Source organism: Entelurus aequoreus, linkage group LG17, assembly GCF_033978785.1.
Source record: "Entelurus aequoreus isolate RoL-2023_Sb linkage group LG17, RoL_Eaeq_v1.1, whole genome shotgun sequence".
NCBI lineage: Eukaryota > Metazoa > Chordata > Actinopteri > Syngnathiformes > Syngnathidae > Entelurus > Entelurus aequoreus.
In genome coordinates, this window is record NC_084747.1 from 801388 (window position 1) to 828100 (window position 26713).

Here is a 26713-nt window from a genome sequence, read left to right on the forward strand (position 1 = left end):
AAGCACGTTTGTGTGTCGTTCAATTTCCAAAAGGTAATAATTGTTTGTTGGTCAACCTCTCGTTTGTTTCAAACTATTTGTTCCCACAGGAAACAATGCAAACACAAATAAAGAGTTATTTGTTCCCACAGGAAACAATGCAAACACAAATAAAGAGTTATTTGTTCCCACAGGAAACAATGCAAACACAAATAAAGAGTTCCAGGGTCAAGCTGGGGCCGTCATGGAAGCTTCATTAAGCGTACCAGAAGTTTTTTATTTTACATGTATTTATTATTATTTTTATTTTACAGGAAGTGTTTTACTTCACATTTATTTATTTTTTTATTCTACAGGAAGTGTTTTACTTCCCATTTATTGTTACTTTACAGGAAGTGTTTTACTTCACATGTATTTATTTAGTATTTGACAGGAAGTGTTTAAGTTGCCATGTTGTATGTAACAGGAAGTGTTAGAAGAGGACAAAAGAGGAGCACAAGTCACATCAGATCTAGTTTTAATGTTGGTCCCAGTTCAAAGGTCACCAGAGATAACACAATTTGCATATATTAAATAAACATTGACTTTGTTATTATTGGAGAGCGAATGAAAACACGTCATAATAATAATAATAATAATAATAATAATAATAATAATAATAATGCTTTTCAAATGCAACCAACTTGTCTCCACTTTAGCATAGCAAGTTGAATAATAATATATTGTAAGCACACAAAAGCCATGAAATATGAATAATAATAATATGAAGAAAAGGATGATTATTGTTGAATGTCATCTTTTCAAAGGCCGCTGAAAGCCATGAATGCTCTTGTGATTAATCAAGACTGGAACATGAGCTGACTGATGCTCTGTGGGACCAGGCCCAGTGACAGGAAGTCAATGCTCTTGTGATTAATCAAGACTGGAACATGACAGTGACAGGAAGTGATGAATGAAGACTGGAACATGACAGTGACAGGAAGTGATGAATGAAGACAGGAAGATGACAGTGACAGGAAGTGATGAATGAAGAGTGTAAGATGACAGTGACAGGAAGTGATGAATGAAGACAGGAAGATGACAGTGACAGGAAGTGATGAATGAAGAGTGTAAGATGACAGTGACAGGAAGTGATGAATGAAGACAGGAAGATGACAGTGACAGGAAGTGATGAATGAAGAGTGGAAGATGACAGTGACAGGAAGTGATGAATGAAGACAGGAAGATGACAGTGACAGGAAGTGATGAATGAAGAGTGTAAGATGACAGTGACAGGAAGTGATGAATGAAGACAGGAAGATGACAGTGACAGGAAGTGATGAATGAAGACAGGAAGATGACAGTGACAGGAAGTGATGAATGAAGAGTGTAAGATGACAGTGACAGGAAGTGATGAATGAAGACAGGAAGATGACAGTGACAGGAAGTGATGAATGAAGACAGGAAGATGACAGTGACAGGAAGTGATGAATGAAGAGTGTAAGATGACAGTGACAGGAAGTGATGAATGAAGACAGGAAGATGACAGTGACAGGAAGTGATGAATGAAGAGTGTAAGATGACAGTGACAGGAAGTGATGAATGAAGACAGGAAGATGACAGTGACAGGAAGTGATGAATGAAGACAGGAAGATGACAGTGACAGGAAGTGATGAATGAAGACAGGAAGATGACAGTGACAGGAAGTGATGAATGAAGAGTGTAAGATGACAGTGACAGGAAGTGATGAATGAAGACAGGAAGATGACAGTGACAGGAAGTGATGAATGAAGACAGGAAGATGACAGTGACAGGAAGTGATGAATGAAGAGTGTAAGATGACAGTGACAGGAAGTGATGAATGAAGACAGGAAGATGACAGTGACAGGAAGTGATGAATGAAGACAGGAAGATGACAGTGACAGGAAGTGATGAATGAAGACAGGAAGATGACAGTGACAGGAAGTGATGAATGAAGACAGGAAGATGACAGTGACAGGAAGTGATGAATGAAGACAGGAAGATGACAGTGACAGGAAGTGATGAATGAAGACAGGAAGATGACAGTGACAGGAAGTGATGAATGAAGACAGGAAGATGACAGTGACAGGAAGTGATGAATGAAGACAGGAAGATGACAGTGACAGGAAGTGATGAATGAAGACAGGAAGATGACAGTGACAGGAAGTGATGAATGAAGACAGGAAGATGACAGTGACAGGAAGTGAAGATGAGGTCCTACTTGGCATCTTTGTGCTCCTGTGCTCTGCCACCTTGTTCTCTGGCCAGGCTGGTGAGGAGCTCCAGGACCCGGACCTGATGCTCCATGTGGGCCTTCTCCCGCCGCTCCTCCCTCTCCGCCGCCTCCCTCTGCCGCCGCTCCTCGCGCTGCGCCCACTGGCTCAGGAGGTCTTGGTGCCAGCGGGCCTGATCCTGCCTCTGCTGGTCCAGCTGCACCAGCAGGCCCCGAGTCTCCGACACCAGCTGCCGGAAACACCGCGACAGGTGAGCCAGGACCGCTTCCGGGCGCACGCCCTCGGCGCCAGGCGGCGTGGAAGCCTCGGGCGAGGACGCCGGAGGATGTGCGGGCGAGGGCGAGCTCACAATGTCCACGGGCGGAGCTGTGATGGAGCACACACACACAATGTTGCCCTCAGTCTCCTGCCACTTTCCTAGCATCTCATACAGGCCCGACTAGAACCTTTTAAATAAAGTGTGAATATGGAGCACACACACACACACACACACACACACACACACACACACACACACACACACACACACACACACACACACACACACACACACACACACACACACACACACACACACACACACACACACACACACACCATCATCATCATCATCGGCGGTCACTCGTGGTCGAGTATGACTGTCCTCCTTACTGGTCCTTGTGGGTCTTCAGGTGGGCGTAGAGGCCGATTCTGGACCCGATTATTCTGGGGCAATGTGGACAAGGGAATGTAGTGGTGGTGGGTTTGGGTTGGGCCTGTTTGGTGGATGCTCTCACCTTTCTTAGTCTGAGCTTGTCTTGTGCAGCATGGCGGAGGTCGTCATTATATTGCGCGGCACCCTCACGGACAAGGTTTCTCCACATCGTCCTGTCTGTTGCCTTGACTTCCCAAGACTTAAGGTCTATGCGATACTTTGTCAGGTTTGCCTTGATGTTATCCTTAAATCTCTTCTTTTGACCTCCCGGGGCCCGTTTCCCTTCAACAAGCTGGGAATAAAGGACTTGTTTTGGGAGGCGAGAGTCAGGCATGCGGACTACATGGCCCGTCCATCTGAGTTGGTTTTGGGCAATCGTGGCAGTGATGGTGGGCAAGCCAGCCTCCTCCAGGATGCTGGTGTTGGTGCGTCGGTCCTCCCAGCTGATCCTGAGAATTTTCCTGAGACATCTATGATGGTAGGTCTCGAGTGCCTTTAAGTGCCTGCTGTAGGTGGTCCAGGCTTCTGACCCATACAGAAGGGTGGGGAGCACGACTGCTTTGTAGACCATGATTTTGGTCTTTGCTTGGAGGTCACGGTTCTCGAAGACTCGCTTCCTCAGCCTTGAGAAGGCCCCACTGGCACAGCTGAGGCGATGGTGAATTTCATCGTCAATGACAGCTTTAGATGACAGGAAGCTCCCGAGATATGGGAAGTGGTCCACATTTTCCAGTCGGATTTTGTCAATTGAGAGGTTTGGGGGCAGGACAGGCGCACTACTGTTTGGTGGTGATTGGTGGAGGATTTGGGTTTTCTTTATATTGATGGCAAGACCAAGCTGTTTGTATGCCTTCGCAAAAGCAGACAGAGTGCACTGTAGGTCCTCTTCTGAGAGGGCTACGAGGGCATTATCGTCTGCATACTGCAGCTCCATGATGGATATGGTGGTGGTTTGACCTTTAGCCCTGAAACGGTTGATGTTGAGGAGTTGACCGTCGGTTCTGTACATTATTTCGACTCCCTGGGGCAGATGTATGTTTGTGAGATGGAGGATAGTAGCAACAAAAATGGAAAATAGTGTTGGAGCGATGACACATCCCTGTTTTACACCTGTGTCTACACTAAAGGGTTCCGTTTCATCTCCACTGCCACTGAGCACTGTGGCTGACATGTTATCATGCCTCAGTAGTCGCAGTACCCGGATGTATTTATCTGGGCAGCCAATCTTGGACAGAACCAGCCAAAGGGCCTGACGGTTAACCGAGTCGAAGGCTTTGGTGAGGTCTATGAAGGCCATGTATAGTGATTGATTTTGTTCCCGGCATTTTTCTTGCAGTTGTCGTGCGATGAAAATCATGTCTGTGGTGCCTCTGCTTGGGCGAAATCCACTCTGAGACTCAGGAAGCACGCTTTCTGACAGGGGGGTGAGTCTGTTGGCCAAAACCCGAGCGAGGGCTTTCCCTGTGGTGGACAGGAGAGAGATGCCACGGTAATTCCCACAGTCTGCCTTGTCTCCTTTCTTAAATATGGAGACAATTAGGGCATCTCTGAGCTGTGCAGGGATTTCCTCTTCTTCCCATATTTTGAGAAGCAGGGCATGGATGTGCTTGGTAAGATCGGGTCCGCCTTTCTTCAGGACCTCTGCTGGAATGCCGTCGGGCCCAGCAGCCTTGTTGTTCCTCATCTTCCCAATGGCATCCTGCAGCTCATCCAAGGTAGGTGGTTCTCCCATGCTTTCATCTGTGGGTTGTTGTGGGAGTTGGTCAAGAGCCTCCATCTCAGGTATAGTGTCCCTGTTTAAGAGGTCCTCATAGTGTTCTTTCCACCTGTTTGAAATTGCGTCCTTGTCCTTCAGCAGCAGCAGACCATCCTTTGAGCGAAGGGGGGTTAGGCAGCGGTGGCTGGGACCATACACCACTCTTGTGGCATCGAAGAAGCCTCTAGTGTCTCCAGAGTCAGCGAGCTGCTCGATCTCCAGAGCCTTTGTTGTCCACCACTGGTTATTCAGTTTCCTAACCTGTGTTTGGACAGCTGCCTTCGCTTTGGCGTGGGCTACTCTTTTCACTTTGCAGTGGATGTTGTTTTGCCAAGTGATGAAAGCTTGCCGCTTGTTGTTAATTAGTTGCTGGATTTCAGTGTCGTTCTCATCAAACCAGTCTTGATGTCTCCGCTTTTTGAGACCAAGGATATTTTTGCAGGATTTCATTATGGCAGTCGAAAGTGTGCTCCAGTGTGTTTCCGTATCCTCTGGGTACTGTTTGGGCAACGCTGCGCTAAAGGCCTCCTGCAGCTGTTGTTGGTAGGTGGTGTCACTCAACAGCTCGATGTTGATTCTTGGCCGGCACTGTCTTTTCTGCATCCGTCTTTTCCGCATTAAGCGGATGGACATGATGGAGCGAATGAGGCGGTGGTCGGTCCAGCAGTCATCTGCACTGGTCATTGCTCTGGTGTTTAGGACGTCGCGACGGTCTTTAGAGCGGACAATGACGTAGTCAATGAGATGCCACAGTTTGGAGCGAGGGTGCATCCATGATGTTTTGAACTTGGTTTTCTGACGGAAAAGTGTGTTGGTGATGACCAGGTTGTGCTCCGAGCACTTAGTTAGCAGTAGTGTGCCATTTGAGTTTGTATTTCCGACCCCTTCTCTCCCCAGTGTACCCCTCCATAGGTGGTGGTTTCTTCCCACTCTGGCGTTGAAGTCTCCGACCAGGATTAACTTGTCCTCCTTGGGGACCTCAGATAGAACTTTGTCCAGGTCAGCGTAAAAGGCCTCCTTAACTTCATCCTGTGCATCAAGGGTTGGTACATAGGCACTAACGACCGTGGCCATATGACTGCTAGCAAGCATAAGGCGTAAGGTCATTAGGCGCTTGTTGATGCCCACAGGGAGTTCATGGAGGTGGTTGATGAGGCAGTTCTTAATAGCAAAACCCACACCGTGGATTCGTGGCTCATTTGCAGGCTTTCCTTTCCAAAAGAAAGTATATCCGCCTTTTTCTTCCTTCAGCTGCCCTTCATCGGCCAGTCGGGTCTCGGAGAGTGCTGCGATGTCGATGTGGAACTTCCTTAGCTCTCTGGAGATGATGGCAGTTCGCCTTTCAGGTCGATCGCTGGTTTGGTTGTCCGTGAGGGTTCGCACGTTCCAGGCTCCAATGTGTAGTTTGTGTTTTCTTTGTTCTCTTTGTTTCTGACCGCGTGGTGGTGATCCCTCTGGATGCGGTATTCCAGACAGGATGTTGCGAGGCAGGCTATTTTTAGGGTACCTTTTCTAACCCCCTCCCCTACTGGGGTGAGCAGAGTGGATCCTGAATAGGGCTGCTCAGTCATGGGTGCAGCTGCCGAGAAGCTCTTCTGCCTCAGTCCATGAGCTTAACGACTGAATCTAACACCCACCGCCTGTGTGCCAGGTTGTGGCTAGGGACTGCCAGACTTCACTGTCCTGCCCCCGTTACCACTTCCCGGTCGCCAAAGGACTTTGAAGTATCCGGGATGTAAAATGGATGGGTTCCCATTCGGGAGGACGCCTGCGCGTGACGTCTTTTAGCGTGGGGAGACTGATGCACCTGCAGCCACCACACGGTCCTTGGCAGAGAGGGGCCTTGATCCAGTGGCATGGATCCATGACGACTGGAGACCACCCTCTGTTGCAGCCTTCATCCGCCTTCAGTGCTGTTGTGACATGCAGTGTCATCCTCCGCCACTTCCACCGTTGAGGTCTTATATCTATTTAACCCATAGATTGGGCAGTGGTTGGCGGACGCCAGGGCGTGTCCACACACTGGTGGGCCTGCACGCCTCGCCTCTGGGGCCCACTGCTGCTCCGAGATCCCCTACAGTTTTGCCTGTGTCCACAAAGACGCAGTTTAATAATAATAATAATAATGAATTGCATTTGTTACGCACTTTACATTTGTTAAAATCTCAAAGTGCTACAAAGTATTAAAAATAAAAATAGAAAGTAAGAATATATAATAAAAAATTAAAATAGAAATGAATCATGACACACACTAGATAAAACAGAAACATAGATAAAGTAGAAATAAGAGCCTGAAAGCACTGGATAAAAAAAACAGATAAGCAAGCAGCGCATTTAAAAACAAGAAGGCAGAGAAATTAGATAAAAGCTGTGCTAAAAAGGTGGGTTTTTAGTCCCTTCTTAAAATGGTCGACCGACTGTGGTGCTCTAAGATGGTCGGGGAGAGCGTTCCAAAGTTCGGGAGCGGTCGAGCAGAAAGCCCGGCGGCCCATAGATTGTAACTTTGTCCTGATGGGTTTGAGGAGGTTAGTGTTTGAGGAGCGGAGGCTGCGGGTAGGGGGTTGAGGGGAAACTAGGTCCTTGAGGTAGGAGGGGCCGTTGCCGTAGATGCATTGGTGAGTGAGCAGGTTGATCTTAAATTGGGTCCGGGATTTACCGTGTGTGGCCACGAGGAGGCACCACAGGGGTCTTGGTGGTGGAGAGGCTTTGTACCAGCAGGAGGAGGCTTACGCACTCGGCTCCTCTTTTCACCCACCCAGGGGCTAGCTGGCGGCGATATCTGTAAGCAGAGAGTGCAAGCAGGGGCAGCATGCACTAACTACAAGCACTTCTGCCACAAATCTAACGCACTGACGCATCACACGCACCCTGTGCGCGAGCACTCACACACACACACACACACACACACACACACACACACACACACACACACACACACACACACACACACACACACACACACACACACACACACACACACACACACACACACACACACACACACACACACACAATGTTGCCCTCAGTCTCCTGCCACCTTCCTAGCATCTCATACAGGCCCAATAGAACCTTTTAAATAAAGTGTGAAGATGGAGCTCACAGAGACAAGTACTAAGTAACAAGTACTAAGTAACAAGTACTAAGTCATGCTCACATCATCATCTCTGTTCTCTATTATTAGCCTTGAAGTAGTCCTTAGTTCATGCTGGTTGTTTACAAAGAGTCTAGCAAGTCAAGTTCATGTTGTATTACAATGCTAAAAACATACCTCTGTTAATAAATGATTATTACTTCCAACATTTCACTTTTTTCTCATGACATTGTTTTGCTTTATTTTCTTACATTTGTAATGGTTTCTTCTCTCCCCTGTAAAAACTTTAATGGGTGTGACTTATAGTCCAGTGTGGCTGAGATATGGATAAACATTCAAGTAGTTTAATGGGTGTGACTTATAGTCCAGTGTGGCTGAGATATGGATAAACATTCAAGTAGTTTAATGGGTGTGACTTATAGTCCAGTGTGGCTGAGATATGGATAAACATTCAAGTAGTTTAATGGGTGTGACTTATAGTCCAGTGTGGCTGAGATATGGATAAACATTCAACTTTAATGGGTGTGACTTATAGTCCAGTGTGGCTGAGATATGGATAAACATTCAAGTAGTTTAATGGGTGTGACTTATAGTCCAGTGTGGCTGAGATATGGATAAACATTCAACTTTAATGGGTGTGACTTATAGTCCAGTGTGGCTGAGATATGGATAAACATTCAAGTTTAATGGGTATGACTTATAGTCCAGTGTGGCTGAGATATGGATAAACATTCAAGTAGTTTAATGGGTATGACTTATAGTCCAGTGTGGCTGAGATATGGATAAACATTCAAGTAGTTTAATGGGTGTGACTTATAGTCCAGTGTGGCTGAGATATGGATAAATATTAAACTTTAATGGGTGTGACTTATAGTCCAGTGTGGCTGAGATATGGATAAACATTCAAGTAGTTTAATGGGTATGACTTATAGTCCAGTGTGGCTGAGATATGGATAAACATTCAAGTAGTTTAATGGGTATGACTTATAGTCCAGTGTGGCTGAGATATGGATAAACATTCAAGTAGTTTAATGGGTATGACTTATAGTCCAGTGTGGCTGAGATATGGATAAACATTCAAGTAGTTTAATGGGTATGACTTATAGTCCAGTGTGGCTGAGATATGGATAAACATTCAAGTAGTTTAATGGGTGTGACTTATAGTCCAGTGTGGCTGAGATATGGATAAACATTCAAGTTTAATGGGTATGACTTATAGTCCAGTGTGGCTGAGATATGGATAAACATTCAAGTTTAATGGGTATGACTTATAGTCCAGTGTGGCTGAGATATGGATAAACATTCAAGTAGTTTAATGGGTGTGACTTATAGTCCAGTGTGGCTGAGATATGGATAAACATTCAAGTTTAATGGGTATGACTTATAGTCCAGTGTGGCTGAGATATGGATAAACATTCAAGTAGTTTAATGGGTGTGACTTATAGTCCAGTGTGGCTGAGATATGGATAAACATTCAAGTAGTTTAATGGGTATGACTTATAGTCCAGTGTGGCTGAGATATGGATAAACATTCAAGTTTAATGGGTATGACTTATAGTCCAGTGTGGCTGAGATATGGATAAACATTCAAGTAGTTTAATGGGTATGACTTATAGTCCAGTGTGGCTGAGATATGGATAAACATTCAAGTTTAATGGGTGTGACTCATAGTCCAGTGCACTCTATAGTCCAGGAAACTACATGGTTAGAGCAGTTTTTACCATCTTATGGCAGGAAAAGAGATTTGAAAGCAAAGTGGACTTACCGACAGGCTCAGGATGGATGCTGGATCCCACAAAACCCTGGGGTGGTCCCTCTCCCAGTCCCTGCATGAATCCCATGTCGCTGAACTCGGAATCGTCTTCGTTCTCCAGCTTGACTTGAAAGTCCAGCGGCCACATCTGCCGGCCTCCTCGCTCCTCTGAAGAACTGAAATGTTCTTCGGCGGCGATCCCCGAAGAACCGAGGTAACGCCCGACGAAAGACCCCACCGTCCTGTCTGCGGGGTCCGGAGCAGACAGGTCAGCCCTCCTCCCCAACACGGCGTCCATCTCCTGGAAGTACTTGAAGTTGCAGAGCTGGGAGCTGTGGGCGCTCCTCTGCAGCTTGGCGCGCACGTAGTTGGCCTTCAGGGTCTTGACGCGCAGGCGGCACTGGTGAGGACTGCGGCAGAAGCCCATGTCGCTCATGCGGGCCGACAGGTGCTTGAACACGTGGCGGTTGCGCAGGTTTTCCGACAGACTCTTCTGGACGCGCTCGTCGCTCCAGGCGCACAGCAGCACCTGAGTCTCCTCCACCGTCCAGTTGACCGAGCGCTCCGCCTCACGCTTACCTGGCACACAACCAATGACCACCTTACTTTGGGTCACACCTTACATTTCATCTTTGAGTCACCATCATTCCATCACACCTTACATTTCATCTTTGAGTCACCATCATTCCATCACACCTTACATTTCATCTTTGGGTCACCATCATTCCATCACACCTTACATTTCATCTTTGGGTCACCATCATTCCATCACACCTTACATTTCATCTTTGGGTCACCATCATTCCATCACACCTTACATTTCATCTTTGAGTCACCATCATTCCATCACACCTTACATTTCATCTTTGGGTCACCATCATTCCATCACACCTTACATTTCATCTTTGGGTCACCATCATTCCATCACACCTTACATTTCATCTTTGAGTCACCATCATTCCATCACACCTTACATTTCATCTTTGAGTCACCATCATTCCATCACACCTTACATTTCATCTTTGGGTCACCATCATTCCATCACACCTTACATTTCATCTTTGAGTCACCATCATTCCATCACACCTTACATTTCATCTTTGGGTCACCATCATTCCATCACACCTTACATTTCATCTTTGAGTCACCATCATTCCATCACACCTTACATTTCATCTTTGGGTCACCATCATTCCATCACACCTTACATTTCATCTTTGGGTCACCATCATTCCATCACACCTTACATTTCATCTTTGGGTCACCATCATTCCATCACACCTTACATTTCATCTTTGGGTCACCATCATTACATCACACCTTACATTTCATCTTTGGGTCACCATCATTCCATCACACCTTACATTTCATCTTTGGGTCACCATCATTCCATCACACCTTACATTTCATCTTTGGGTCACCATCATTCCATCACACCTTACATTTCATCTTTGGGTCACCATCATTCCATCACACCTTACATTTCATCTTTGAGTCACCATCATTCCATCACACCTTACATTTCATCTTTGGGTCACCATCATTCCATCACACCTTACATTTCATCTTTGGGTCACCATCATTCCATCACACCTTACATTTCATCTTTGAGTCACCATCATTCCATCACACCTTACATTTCATCTTTGGGTCACCATCATTCCATCACACCCACATTCTTGGCTGGGTGCTTCCAAGTCATATTCATGATGTCACTCAAGCTAACACAAGGGCTAACTAGCTTCATAAAAAAGTATGTCACTTAAGCTAACATGGCTAACTAAGGGTGTAACGGTACACACAAATTTGGGTTTGGTACGTACCTCGGTTTAGAGGTGACGGTTCGGTTCATTTTCGGCACAGTAAGAAAACAACCAAATATACATTTTCTGGTTATTTATTTACCAACATTTGTAAACAATGGCTTTATCCTTTTAACATTGCTTTAAAATAGCTGTGTGTGTGTGATGGATGTGAGTGTAGTGCCACCACTAGGCTGATCAGTGCAACAGCAGGCAGTCATGAATACTAAGCATAACAATAACATACATATACACACACATACATAACAATAACATACATATACACACACACACATAACAATAACATACATATACACACACACACATAACAATAACATACATATACACACACATACATAACAATAACATACATATACACACACACATAACAATAACATACATATACACACACACATAACAATAACATACATATACACACACATAACAATAACATACATATACACACACACACATAACAATAACATACATATACACACACACATAACAATAACATACATATACACACACACACATAACAATAACATACATATACACACACACATAACAATAACATACATATACACACACACACATAACAATAACAATAACATACATACACACACACACACACACACACACACACACACACACACACACACACACACACACACACACACACACACACACATAACAATAACATACATATACACACACACACACACACACACACATAACAATAACATACATATACACACACAACAATAACATACATATACACACACACACATAACAATAACATACATATACACACACACATACATAACAATAACATACATATACACACACAGAACAATAACATACATATACACACACATAACAATAACATACATATACACACACACATAACAATAACATACATATACACACACATACATAACAATAACATACATATACACACACATACATAACAATAACATACATATACACACACACATAACAATAACATACATATACACACACACATAACAATAACATACATATACACACACATAACAATAACATACATATACACACACACACACACATAACAATAACATACATATACACACACATAACAATAACATACATATACACACACATACATAACAATAACATACATATACACACACATACATAACAATAACATACATATACACACACACACATAACAATAACATACATATACACACACACACACATACATAACAATAACATACATATACACACACATAACAATAACATACATATACACACACACATAACAATAACATACATATACACACACACATACATAACAATAACATACATATACACACACAGAACAATAACATACATATACACACACATAACAATAACATACATATACACACACACATAACAATAACATACATATACACACACATACATAACAATAACATACATATACACACACATACATAACAATAACATACATATACACACACACATAACAATAACATACATATACACACACACATAACAATAACATACATATACACACACATAACAATAACATACATATACACACACACACACACATAACAATAACATACATATACACACACATAACAATAACATACATATACACACACATACATAACAATAACATACATATACACACACATACATAACAATAACATACATATACACACACACACATAACAATAACATACATATACACACACACACACATACATAACAATAACATACATATACACACACATAACAATAACATACATATACACACACACATAACAATAACATACATATACACACACACATAACAATAACATACATGTACACACACACATAACAATAACATACATGTACACACACACATAACAATAACATACATATACACACACATACATAACAATAACATACATATACACACACATACATAACAATAACATACATATACACACACATACATAACAATAACATACATATACACACACACATAACAATGACATACATATACACACACACATACATAACAATAACATACATGTACACACACACACATATATAACAATAACATACATATACACACACACATACATAACAATAACATACATATACACACACATACAAAACAATAACATACATATACACACACATACATAACAATAACATACATATACACACACACACATAACAATAACATACATATACACACACACATAATAATAACATACATATACACACACATACATAACAATAACATACATATACACACACACATAACAATAACATACATATACACACACACATAACAATAACATACATGTACACACACACATAACAATAACATACATGTACACACACACATAACAATAACATACATATAAACACACATACATAACAATAACATACATATACACACACATACATAACAATAACATACATATACACACACATACATAACAATAACATACATATACACACACACATAACAATGACATACATATACACACACACATACATAACAGTAACATACATACACACACATACATAACAATAACATACATATACACACACACATACATAACAATAACATACATATACACACACATACATAACAATAACATACATATACACACACATACATAACAATAACATAAATATACACACACACACATAACAATAACATACATATACACACACACATAATAATAACATACATATACACACACATACATAACAATAACATACATATATACACACACATAACAATAACATACATACACACACATACATAACAATAACATACATATACACACACATACATAACAATAACATACATATACACACACATACATAACAATAACATACATATACACACACATACATAACAATAACATACATATACACACACACACATAACAATGACATACATATACACACACACATACATAACAATAACATACATATACACACACACATACATAACAATAACATACATATACACACACATACATAACAATAACATACATATACACACACACACATAACAATAACATACATATACACACACACATACATAACAATAACATACATATACTACTACTACTAAGTTAGCTGCTGCTACTAAGTTAGCTGCTCGCTACTAAGTTAGCTGCTGCTACTAAGTTAGCTGCTGCTGCTACTAAGTTAGCTGCTCGCTACTAAGTTGGCTGCTCGCTACTAAGTTAGCTGCTGCTACTAAGTTAGCTGCTGCTAAGTTAGCTGCTGCTAAGTTAGCTGCTGCTACTAAGTTAGCTGCTCGCTACTAAGTTAGCTGCTGCTACTAAGCTAGCTGCTCGCTACTAAGTTGGCTGCTCACTACTAAGTTAGCTGCTGCTACTAAGTTAGCTGCTGCTAAGTTAGCTGCTGCTACTAAGTTAGCTGCTCGCTACTAAGTTAGCTGCTGCTACTAAGCTAGCTGCTCGCTACTAAGTTGTCAGAAAGTGTGCAAGAAAAGAAGGAAATAAAGAATCTTACGTCGTGTTGTTGACACCGAACTGCTGGCAACGTTCATGTTGGACGAGTTGATGACGGCAACATTCATGTTGGATGAGTTCATGTTATAGAAGCTTTATTTAAGCAGAAAAGAACATTCTTGTTGATTATTTAAGCAGATAAGAACATTCTTGTTGATTATTTAAGCAGATAAGAACATGACATTCTTGTTCATGTTGGACGAGCTGAGGAGTCTGTCAACAAACCGCGCAAGCGCGGCCAGGACACTTCCGGCTTGTGCGTGGCTTGCTGTGACGTCATCGCGTTGTGGGCGATGCGGGAAAAAGTTCCTTGAAATATTAGAAGATAAAAAGCTCTTGAAAGGCACTAAAAAGAAGAAATAGCCCAAAAGTTGGAAGATGAAAAGTCATAAATCGGAGATGAGGAAATCTCCATTGTGAGATTTGAACAAAAGTCCTAGTTATGAGATAAAAAGTCAAAATGATGAAATAAAAAGTCCAAATTATGAGGTACAAAGTCATCATTGTAAAATAAATGTCTGAATTATGAGATAAAAAGTCATAACTATGAAATATTCAAAATTATTACACAAGAAAGTCATAATTGTAAGATAAATAAAAGGCATAATTATGAGCTAAGACATTTTTAATTGTGAGACTTGAAAAAAAAAGGGAAATTAAGAGATAAAAAGTCTGAATTGTGAGATAAGAAAATCCAAATTATTAAATAAAAAGTCATAATGGTAAGATAAAAAGTCAGAATTATGAGATAAAAAGTAAAAATTATGCGATAAGAAAGTCAAAATTATGAAATAAAAAGTCATAATTGTGAGATGAAAATTCATAATTGTGAGATACCCAAATGTGAACTGAAACATAATGGAGATGTTTATAAAACTATCTTGTCTTAACACTTCCTCCAAACCAGTAGTTTGGAATGTGCACAATTTGTGTACATATTGAATATTTTATTTTATTTCCAAAACAAAACACCATTTTCTTTACAGTAAATAATAAAACGTTGTCAGGGTAAATAGTGGTATAATTATGTGAAATTATATTCATTTCTGTATTAAAACAAAGGACTGCGTTCACTTATTATGAGTAATGTCTCCCTCTAGCGGCTAAAGAGTAAATAACATCTTTTAGCTTTTAAATTCGATTTTCTTTAAAGGTCATGTATGTTACTTTGTTAACATAAATTAATGACTATATTTTAAAAAAACAAAACAAATAATAATAATAATAGGGACTTTTTCCCGCTCGCAAGCTCCGCTACCTCACGCACTTCCGCTTCCGGTAGCCCCGCCCCCAACCGGTCTACTGTCTGCAAACCAAAACATGGACCGGCAGCAGCGCGACCACGACGAGGAGCACGCAGAGGACGCCGACATCCAGCAGCCGTCCGACGGCGACGCGGAGGAGCAGCCGGCGGCCTCCACGGAGGGCGAAGACCCCGGCGGCACGCAGTCCTCCCACCGCCTGCTGGCCTACAGCGACGCACTCATCTCCATCATCGCCACCGTCATGGTACTTTACACTTGGATCTTCCACATCACACCCGGCCCAGACGACTGCTGGTCCCCGGCTTTGGAAGCTCATGTCCGGGCATGTCAGCCCCTGTTACTGCTGGGGTTAAGGGACCGTCTGTAAATGATAAGGGACCGTCTGTAAATAATAAGGGACTGTCTGTAAATGATAAAGGACCGTCTGTAAATGATGTCAGCCAATGCTACTTCCGGGGTTAAGGGACCGTCTGTAAATGATAAGAGACCGTCTGTAAATGATGTCAGCCCATGCTACTTCTGGGGTTAAGGGACCGTCTGTAAATGATAAAGGACCGTCTGTAAATGATGTCAGCCAATGCTACTTCTGGGGTTAAGGGACCGTCTGTAAATAATGTCAGCCCATGCTACTTCTGGGGTTAAGAGACCGTCTGTAAATGATAAGAGACCGTCTGTAGATGATGTCAGCCCATGCTACTTCTGGGGTTAAGGGACCGTCTGTAAATGAGTCAGTCCGTGCTACTGCTGTGTTTAAGGGACCGTCTGTAAATGATATGGGATTGTCTGTAAATGTTAAGGGACCGTCTGTAAATGATGCCTGGGGATGTCAGCCCGTGCTACGGCTGGGGTTAAGGGACCGTCTGTAAATGATGCACATTTTCCAAACTATAGAGCGCTCCTCAATAAAAGCCACATTCACTAAATTTGAGAAGAAAACAATATTTTTTCCATATATTAGCCGCAGCGGACTATAAGTGGCAGATATACACGTTGTGAAATGAGTTATTTACACAGAAATATTCTGTAAATGTTTATTTAAATACCTTAATTGTTTCCAAATGGTGTCTGTAACACGGCAGTTAAACGGCTGATCAAACAAAACGTCAGTCATGGTCATGGAGCCACTAGCTGCGCAAGCTAGCTCTCCAATCAGCTAAACAGACTCAATAACTCCACGCTGACGTTTTGGTGAATTTACTGAGGAATTTGTGAAAGTGAAACAATACAAAAAGAATGTTATTGTAAGTAAATAATACTAACACAGACACTTGTAAACATGTTAGCATATTAGCTGATGCTAACAACGCTAGCTTTCATTACATTAGCACATACAAATATGCATGACAACACCCCTACAGACGTCACACATGGAAGGCTTTAGTGAGTAAGAATAGTTTTAGTTGTATTGTAAAACTTACAAACATTGTTGGAGTGATGAATGAAGAATCCATACGAGTAGAAACGCTATGGACGGCTAGTAGACCGTTGTACTTCCAGGTGGAATCCCAGTCCAAACACCCGCATTAAGCAAACTGGTCTTGTCTGTGGACTTGTTCTGAGGTTGGAATCCTAAAGAACGGTTGGCCAAAGTCCAGTAGTCTGTGGAATGTTCCACCTGAAACTAAAGTCCAATAGTCTGTGGAATGTTCCACCTGAAACTAAAGTCCAATAGTCTGTGGAATGTCTGACCTGAAACTAAAGTCCAATAGTCTGTGGAATGTCCCACCTGAAACTAAAGTCCAATAGTCTGTGGAATGTCCCACCTGAAACTAAAGTCCAGTAGTCTGTGGAATGTCCCACCTGAAACTAAAGTCCAGTAGTCTGTGGAATGTCTGACCTGAAACTAAAGTCCAATAGTCTGTGGAATGTCCCACCTGAAACTAAAGTCCAGTAGTCTGTGGAATGTCCCACCTGAAACTAAAGTCCAGTAGTCTGTGGAATGTCCCACCTGAAACTAAAGTCCAATAGTCTGTGGAATGTCCCACCTGAAACTAAAGTCCAGTAGTCTGTGGAATGTCCCACCTGAAACTAAAGTCCAATAGTCTGTGGAATGTCTGACCTGAAACTAAAGTCCAATAGTCTGTGGAATGTCCCACCTGAAACTAAAGTCCAATAGTCTGTGGAATGTCCCACCTGAAACTAAAGTCCAATAGTCTGTGGAATGTCCCACCTGAAACTAAAGTCCAGTAGTCTGTGGAATGTCCCACCTGAAACTAAAGTCCAATAGTCTGTGGAATGTCCCACCTGAAACTAAAGTCCAATAGTCTGTGGAATGTCCCACCTGAAACTAAAGTCCAGTAGTCTGTGGAATGTCCCACCTGAAACTAAAGTCCAATAGTCTGTGGAATGTCCCACCTGAAACTAAAGTCCAATAGTCTGTGGAATGTCCCACCTGAAACTAAAGTCCAATAGTCTGTGGAATGTCCCACCTGAAACTAAAGTCCAATAGTCTGTGGAATGTCCCACCTGAAACTAAAGTCCAGTAGTCTGTGGAATGTCCCACCTGAAACTAAAGTCCAATAGTCTGTGGAATGTCCCACCTGAAACTAAAGTCCAGTAGTCTGTGGAATGTTCCACCTGAAACTAAAGTCCAATAGTCTGTGGAATGTCCCACCTGAAACTAAAGTCCAGTAGTCTGTGGAATGTCCCACCTGAAACTAAAGTCCAATAGTCTGTGGAATGTCCCACCTGAAACTAAAGTCCAGGGGTTATTTCTAGAAGTGAACTATGGCACAGGTGAAAATGTGAAGGTGTTTGCAGGTGATATTGTGAAGGTGTTTGCAGGTGATATTGTGAAGGTGTTTGCAGGTGATAATGTGAAGGTGTTTGCAGGTGATAATGTGAAGGTGTTTGCAGGTGATAATGTGATGAACTATGGCCCGGGTGATAGTATGAAAGTGTTTGCAGGTGATAATGTGATGGTGTTTGCAGGTGATAATGTGAAGGTGTTTGCAGGTGATATTGTGAAGGTGTTGCAGGTGATAATGTGAAGGTGTTTGCAGGTGATAATGTGAAGGTGTTTGCAGGTGATAATGTGATGAACTATGGCCCGGGTGATAGTATGAAAGTGTTTGCAGGTGATAATGTGATGGTGTTTGCAGGTGATAAGGTGATGGTGTTTGCAGGTGATAATGTGAAGGTGTTTTCAGGTGATATTGTGAAGGTGTTTGCAGGTGATAATGTGAAGGTGTTTGCAGGTGATAATGTGATGAACTATGGCCCGGGTGATAGTATGAAGTGTTTGCAGGTGATAAGGTGATGGTGTTTGCAGGTGATGGTGTTTGCATGTGATAATGTGATTGTGTTTGCAGGTGATAAGGTGATGGTGTTTGCAGGTGATAATGTGATGGTGTTTGCAGGAGATAATGTGATGGTGTTTGCAGGTGATAATGTGATGGTGTTTGCAGATCCTTCCTGTGGCCCACACCAAGATGGAGGAGGACGAGGTGAAGTCACACATGGCCTTGTGGTCGTGTTGCCATGGTGACGTCTTCTTCCTCTTCAGGAGTTCAAGCAGAGTGTCCGGCTTCTTCTCACCACCAAGATCGCCGTCTACCTGATGACCTTCCTCATCGTCTCCATGGCCTGGGCCGCCCACGTCAGGTGTGTTTGACACTTACCCTTATGTATTCTTATCACTATTGAAATCAGGATTATTCACATAACACCTATTTTATTGCACTTTTTATGTGAAACAAACATGGCGGGATTATTTCATGGTTGGGGGAACCAGTGGGAGTGTACAGAGAACGGTGTGAGGGTCAGTCATAATCATATTTAATGGTTGGGGGAACCAGAGAACAGTATGCGGGTCAGTCATAATCATATTTAATGGTTGGGGGAGCCAGAGAACGGTGTGAGGGTCAGTCATAATCATATTTAATGGTTGGGGGAACCAGAGAACAGTGTGAGGGTCAGTCATAATCATATTTAATGGTTGGGGGAACCAGAGAACAGTGTGAGGGTCAGTCATAATCATATTTAATGGTTGGGGGAACCAGTGGGAGTGTACAGAGAACGGTGTGAGGGTCAGTCATAATCATATTTCATGGTTGGGGGAACCAGAGAACAGTGTGAGGGTCAGTCATAATCATATTTCATGGTTGGGGGAACCAGAGAACAGTGTGAGGGTCAGTCATAATCATATTTCATGGTTGGGGGAACCAGAGAACGGTGTGAGGGTCAGTCATAATCATATTTAATGGTTGGGGGAACCAGAGAACAGTGTGAGGGTCAGTCATAATCATATTTAATGGTTGGGGGAACCAGTGGGAGTGTACAGAGAACGGTGTGAGGGTCAGTCATAATCATATTTCATGGTTGGGGGAACCAGAGAACAGTGTGAGGGTCAGTCATAATCATATTTCATGGTTGGGGGAACCAGAGAACGGTGTGAGGGTCAGTCATAATCATATTTCATGGTTGGGGGAACCAGAGAACGGTGTGAGGGTCAGTCATAATCATATTTAATGGTTGGGGGAACCAGAGAACAGTGTGAGGGTCAGTCATAATCATATTTCATGGTTGGGGGAACCAGAGAACGGTGTGCGGGTCAGTCATAATCATATTTCATGGTTGGGGGAACCAGAGAACAGTGTGAGGGTCAGTCATAATCATATTTAATGGTTGGGGGAACCAGAGAACAGTGTGAGGGTCAGTCATAATCATATTTAATGGTTGGGGGAACCAGAGAACAGTGTGAGGGTCAGTCATAATCATATTTAATGGTTGGGGGAACCAGAGAACAGTGTGAGGGTCAGTCATAATCATATTTCATGGTTGGGGGAACCAGAGAACGGTGTGCGGGTCAGTCATAATCATATTTCATGGTTGGGGGAACCAGAGAACAGTGTGAGGGTCAGTCATAATCATATTTAATGGTTGGGGGAACCAGAGAACAGTGTGAGGGTCAGTCATAATCATATTTAATGGTTGGGGGAACCAGAGAACAGTGTGAGGGTCAGTCATAATCATATTTAATGGTTGGGGGAACCAGAGAACAGTGTGCGGGTCAGTCATAATCATATTTCATGGTTGGGGGAACCAGAGAACAGTGTGAGGGTCAGTCATAATCATATTTCATGGTTGGGGGAACCAGAGAACAGTGTGAGGGTCAGTCATAATCATATTTAATGGTTGGGGGAACCAGAGAACAGTGTGAGGGTCAGTCATAATCATATTTCATGGTTGGGGGAACCAGAGAACAGTATGAGGGTCAGTCATAATCATATTTAATGGTTGGGGGAACCAGAGAACAGTGTGAGGGTCAGTCATAATCATATTTAATGGTTGGGGGAACCAGAGAACAGTGTGAGGGTCAGTCATAATCATATTTAATGGTTGGGGGAACCAGAGAACAGTGTGAGGGTCAGTCATAATCATATTTAATGGTTGGGGGAACCAGAGAACAGTGTGAGGGTCAGTCATAATCATATTTAATGGTTGGGGGAACCAGAGAACGGTGTGAGGGTCAGTCATAATCATATTTAATGGTTGGGGGAACCAGAGAACGGTGTGCGGGTCAGTCATAATCATATTTAATGGTTGGGGGAACCAGAGAACAGTGTGAGGGTCAGTCATAATCATATTTAATGGTTGGGGGAACCAGAGAACAGTGTGAGGGTCAGTCATAATCATATTTAATGGTTGGGGGAACCAGAGAACAGTGTGAGGGTCAGTCATAATCATATTTAATGGTTGGGGGAACCAGAGAACAGTGTGAGGGTCAGTCATAATCATATTTCATGGTTGGGGGAACCAGAGAACGGTGTGAGGGTCAGTCATAATCATATTTAATGGTTGGGGGAACCAGAGAACAGTGTGAGGGTCAGTCATAATCATATTTCATGGTTGGGGGAACCAGAGAACGGTGTGCGGGTCAGTCATAATCATATTTCATGGTTGGGGGAACCAGAGAACAGTGTGAGGGTCAGTCATAATCATATTTAATGGTTGGGGGAACCAGAGAACAGTGTGAGGGTCAGTCATAATCATATTTAATGGTTGGGGGAACCAGAGAACAGTGTGAGGGTCAGTCATAATCATATTTAATGGTTGGGGGAACCAGAGAACAGTGTGAGGGTCAGTCATAATCATATTTCATGGTTGGGGGAACCAGAGAACGGTGTGCGGGTCAGTCATAATCATATTTCATGGTTGGGGGAACCAGAGAACAGTGTGAGGGTCAGTCATAATCATATTTAATGGTTGGGGGAACCAGAGAACAGTGTGAGGGTCAGTCATAATCATATTTAATGGTTGGGGGAACCAGAAAACAGTGTGAGGGTCAGTCATAATCATATTTAATGGTTGGGGGAACCAGAGAACAGTGTGCGGGTCAGTCATAATCATATTTCATGGTTGGGGGAACCAGAGAACAGTGTGAGGGTCAGTCATAATCATATTTCATGGTTGGGGGAACCAGAGAACAGTGTGAGGGTCAGTCATAATCATATTTAATGGTTGGGGGAACCAGAGAACAGTGTGAGGGTCAGTCATAATCATATTTCATGGTTGGGGGAACCAGAGAACAGTATGAGGGTCAGTCATAATCATATTTAATGGTTGGGGGAACCAGAGAACAGTGTGAGGGTCAGTCATAATCATATTTAATGGTTGGGGGAACCAGAGAACAGTGTGAGGGTCAGTCATAATCATATTTAATGGTTGGGGGAACCAGAGAACAGTGTGAGGGTCAGTCATAATCATATTTAATGGTTGGGGGAACCAGAGAACAGTGTGAGGGTCAGTCATAATCATATTTAATGGTTGGGGGAACCAGAGAACGGTGTGAGGGTCAGTCATAATCATATTTAATGGTTGGGGGAACCAGAGAACGGTGTGCGGGTCAGTCATAATCATATTTCATGGTTGGGGGAACCAGAGAACAGTGTGAGGGTCAGTCATAATCATATTTAATGGTTGGGGGAACCAGAGAACGGTGTGCGGGTCAGTCATAATCATATTTCATGGTTGGGGGAACCAGAGAACAGTGTGAGGGTCAGTCATAATCATATTTAATGGTTGGGGGAACCAGAGAACAGTGTGAGGGTCAGTCATAATCATATTTAATGGTTGGGGGAACCAGAGAACAGTGTGAGGGTCAGTCATAATCATATTTCATGGTTGGGGGAACCAGAGAACGGTGTGAGGGTCAGTCATAATCATATTTAATGGTTGGGGGAACCAGAGAACAGTGTGAGGGTCAGTCATAATCATATTTCATGGTTGGGGGAACCAGAGAACAGTGTGAGGGTCAGTCATAATCATATTTAATGGTTGGGGGAACCATTAAATAACTTCTCCTGGTTCCTGTTAGTCCTGCTAGACCTGTGTTGGTAGTCTTTGGGTTGGACTTGTTGTTCTGTGGTCAGACTTTCTTTTGTTCCCGTTTGCCTTCTAGCGCTTCTTTTAGACCCATTCTTGTTCCAGTCTGACCAACATCTGTTCCAACATCTTGTTCCAACATCTTGTTCCAGTCTGACCAACATCAGTTCCAACACCTTGTTCCAGTCTGACCAACATCTGTTCCAACATCTTGTTCCAACATCTTGTTCCAACATCTTGTTCCAGTCTGACCAACATCTGTTCCAACACCTTGTTCCAGTCTGACCAACATCTGTTCCAACATCTTGTTCCAGTCTGACCAACATCTGTTCCAACACCTTGTTCCAGTCTGACTAACATCTGTTCCAACATCTTGTTCCAGTCTGACCAACATCTGTTCCAACATCTTGTTCCAGTCTGACCAACATCTGTTCCAACACCTTGTTCCAGTCTGACCAAACTCTGTTCCAACACCTTGTTCCAGTCTGACCAACATCTGTTCCAACACCTTGTTCCAGTCTGACCAAACTCTGTTCCAACACCTTGTTCCAGTCTGACCAAACTCTGTTCCAACATCTTGTTCCAGTCTGACCAACATCTGCTCTTCCTCCGAGGTGCGTCCAGGTTATTCCAGGTGATTGTGCGGATCGACGACTGCGTGGCGTTGTTGAACCTGGTAAGCAGCGAACACGTGGACCAGAACTGGTCTTGTTCCTGATGTTGTGCTGTGCTTGCAGGCGTGCATGATGCTGATCACCTTCCTGCCGTACACGGTCAGTATGGCCTCACCTTTTGCTGCACATGTCGGGACCAGACGTCCTCTCTTTGCAGTTCTCGCTGATGGCCGCCTTTCCCGCCAACGTGCTGGGGATTCTTCTCTTCTGCAGCTGCGTCATGGTCCTCGGCGTCCTTCAGGTGAGAACACATCATGGTCCTCGGCGTCCTCCAGGTGAGAACACATCATGGTCCTCGCCGTCCTCCAGGTGAGGACGTCTCCGTCCCTCCTGACTTACGCTTTCTGACCAAGGACGTGTTCCGCCCACACAGTCGCTGATCGTGTTGTACGCCTTCAGCCGGCCGTTCCTCCTGGACCGCCACGTCCAGGAGTCGGAGAACCGCACCTTCTACAAGCATCACATCCTGAAAGTTCTGCTGAGGGTTCCTCTCATGTGCCTCTTTGCCAGCATCTTCTCCTTAGTCCTGTTCCAGCTGGTTAGTCCCGCCTGCTACACATTAGCATGGAGCTAACTGTTGAATGTCAGTGTCACACCACTTTGAAGTTCTGATGCTAACAGAAAATAGGATGTTAGCATTAGCTTTAGCCTGAGATTGTGACTGCTTCCAGTCCTACATGTTGTTGACTGCTTCCAGTCCTACATGTTGTTGACTGCTTCCAGTCCTACATGTTGTTGACTGCTTCCAGTCGTACGTGTTGTTGGCGGTGGTCATCTTCCTGCCGTACGTCTCCCAGAGCGTCACGTGGTGCCGCAGTAAACTCCTGGGTAAGCGCCATCTTGACTTGATGCACCTTGCAGTGCCAGAAGTTGATGCCAAACATGTTGTGATTGTCGCCAGGTCCTCTGGGGGAGACTCCGGACTCTGCGATGTTCTACGTTCCCAGCGAGCCGCTCAGCAAGGAGCGCGTGGAGGCCTTCAGCGACGGCGTCTACGCCATCGTGGCCACGCTCCTCATCCTGGACATCTGGTGGGTCACTTCCTGTTTGTAGCGAACCACAACAAACTTTGCCGTCGTCTCCGCAGCGAAGACAACGTTCCCGACGCCGGCGTGGTCCAGAAGCGCTTCGGGGGCAGCCTGGTGGCCGCCCTGCAGGTCTACGGTCCCGAGTACCTGGCCTACTTCGGCTCCTTCGCCACGGTGGGCCTGCTGTGGTTCGTGCACCACTCGCTCTTCCTGCACGTCACCAAGGCCACGCGGCTGATGGGCCTGATGAACACGCTGTCGCTGGCCTGCGTGGGCGGCCTGCCGCTGGCCTACCAGCTGACGCAGCGGTTCCCGCCTGACTCCCGCAACGAGCTGGAGGCGGTGCAGACCAGCTGCGTCATCGTCTTCTTCGCCGGCGTCTTCCAGCTGGCCTTGTGGGTGGTGGCGCTCCACAGCGAGCGGGAGACGCTGCAGCCGGGGGTGCGCTACGGCGGGCGGGAGCATGTCTTCATGCTGGCCAAGCTGGCGCTCTACCCCTGCGTGGCGCTCGGGACCTTCTTCCTCACCTGCGTCCTCGGCCGCTTCAGCGTCTCCATCTTCCACCTGGTGCAGATCCTGGTGCCCTTCGCCTTCCTCCTCCTGCGTCTGCTGGTGCGCCTCCTTCTAGCGCTGCTGCCACACTTCTTCAGGAGCTCCGGGGTGCCCTTTAACCCCTTAGACGCCTAGGGGGCGGGGCTAGGTGTTCTCCGTGCTTGTAAAGTTTCTTAAGATGGCTGGTTTTTGACTTGAAGAATGAAAGAGATGATGCAGTATTATCTGCTCCCTGGTGGTTGTTTGAGCCTTAATGCTTCTGTCACACGCAGGATTCTCACAGGAATGAGACATGACTAGGCGGTGCTATCGCCACTTAGCTCCGTATTCTCACGCCCGTCCATAATGCTGAGCAGCAGGTGGCGCTGTCGCTTGGAAGAGTGAAATATTGTAGAAATGAAATTAAACAGAAGTAAGGTGGAAAGTCACAGAAAAAGTCAAATTTTGTCTTTTTATAATACTTTTTGTTTTAGCATTTTGGTGGGGTAAATATGAAAAATGCCTTTGACTCTCTAGTGTGGGAAAGTTGGAACCGTGACATTAGCATAAGAAGCTAGCTAGCAGCCAACATCAAAGATCATGTATGAACACAAGATGTACCAACAAAAAGTTATGTCCTTCAAATACGAAGAAAAACATGCAAACTTTCTTCAAAGCTCGCATTGCACCAACAAATTTTCTTGTCGTTCTGCTGTTTGCCAGCAGGGGGCACTGTTAAGCACTTTAGTCCCACTCTTTATATTTACATCACTTTCATCCCACTCTTTATATTTACATCACTTTCATCCCACTCTTTATATTTAACGGCATCTGGAATGTTTTTTAAAAATGAAGTTTGCTGTTGGACAAGAATCCAGGAAGTGAGCAGCAGTTATTTATGTTAATTCTATTTTAGTTGACCTTTTTTCTACTAAATGTTGTCAACTTTGTTTCCTTCACTTTGTCAAGTCAGCTTGTGCCAAATAAAACAGCTTCAAGTTGTGTAAGAATGTTTATTTTCTGCTACAATAACAACAATCA

At 43.7% G+C, this 26713-nt stretch overlaps 2 protein-coding genes across 3 annotated transcripts; one reads left to right on the forward strand and one right to left on the reverse strand.

Moving 5' to 3' along the window:
- Nucleotides 1-2186: 2186 nt before the first annotated feature.
- LOC133632126 (zinc finger and SCAN domain-containing protein 20-like) lies at nucleotides 2187-15201 on the reverse strand. Its single transcript, XM_062024366.1, has 3 exons — nucleotides 14850-15201; nucleotides 9520-10086; nucleotides 2187-2579 (listed from the first exon to the last, which is right to left on the reverse strand). Exons 1-3 carry the CDS (start codon nucleotides 14929-14931, stop codon nucleotides 2197-2199), a joined length of 1032 nt encoding a protein of 343 aa, XP_061880350.1. The 5' UTR covers nucleotides 14932-15201; the 3' UTR covers nucleotides 2187-2196.
- A 930-nt stretch (nucleotides 15202-16131) lies between these two features.
- tmem175 (transmembrane protein 175) lies at nucleotides 16132-26671 on the forward strand. Of its 2 annotated transcripts, XM_062024368.1 has the most exons (10): nucleotides 16132-16357; nucleotides 19521-19559; nucleotides 19619-19716; nucleotides 24064-24115; nucleotides 24177-24212; nucleotides 24271-24354; nucleotides 24487-24651; nucleotides 24863-24941; nucleotides 25015-25144; nucleotides 25201-26671. In XM_062024368.1, the coding sequence occupies exons 1-10, from the start codon at nucleotides 16169-16171 to the stop codon at nucleotides 25826-25828; spliced, it is 1500 nt and encodes a 499-aa protein (XP_061880352.1). In that variant the 5' UTR covers nucleotides 16132-16168; the 3' UTR covers nucleotides 25829-26671. The 2 variants fall into 2 exon arrangements, with proteins under 2 accessions (XP_061880352.1, XP_061880351.1); XM_062024367.1 differs by having other exon boundaries at nucleotides 24177-24354; nucleotides 24467-24651.
- Nucleotides 26672-26713: the final 42 nt, after the last annotated feature.

Coding starts and splice junctions, on each gene's coding strand:
- LOC133632126 (XM_062024366.1), bottom strand. CDS start 14,931: ATGAACTCATCCAACATGAATGTTGCCGTCATCAACTCGTCCAACATG. Junction 10,087..14,849: donor TTCGGTGTCAACAACACGAC/GTAAGATTCTTT, acceptor GTTGTGTGCCAG/GTAAGCGTGAGGCGGAGCGC. Junction 2,580..9,519: donor CATCCATCCTGAGCCTGTCG/GTAAGTCCACTT, acceptor GCTCCATCACAG/CTCCGCCCGTGGACATTGTG.
- tmem175 (XM_062024367.1), top strand. CDS start 16,169: ATGGACCGGCAGCAGCGCGACCACGACGAGGAGCACGCAGAGGACGCC. Junction 16,358..19,520: donor CCATCATCGCCACCGTCATG/GTACTTTACACT, acceptor TGGTGTTTGCAG/ATCCTTCCTGTGGCCCACAC. Junction 19,717..24,063: donor GCCTGGGCCGCCCACGTCAG/GTGTGTTTGACA, acceptor AGGTGCGTCCAG/GTTATTCCAGGTGATTGTGC.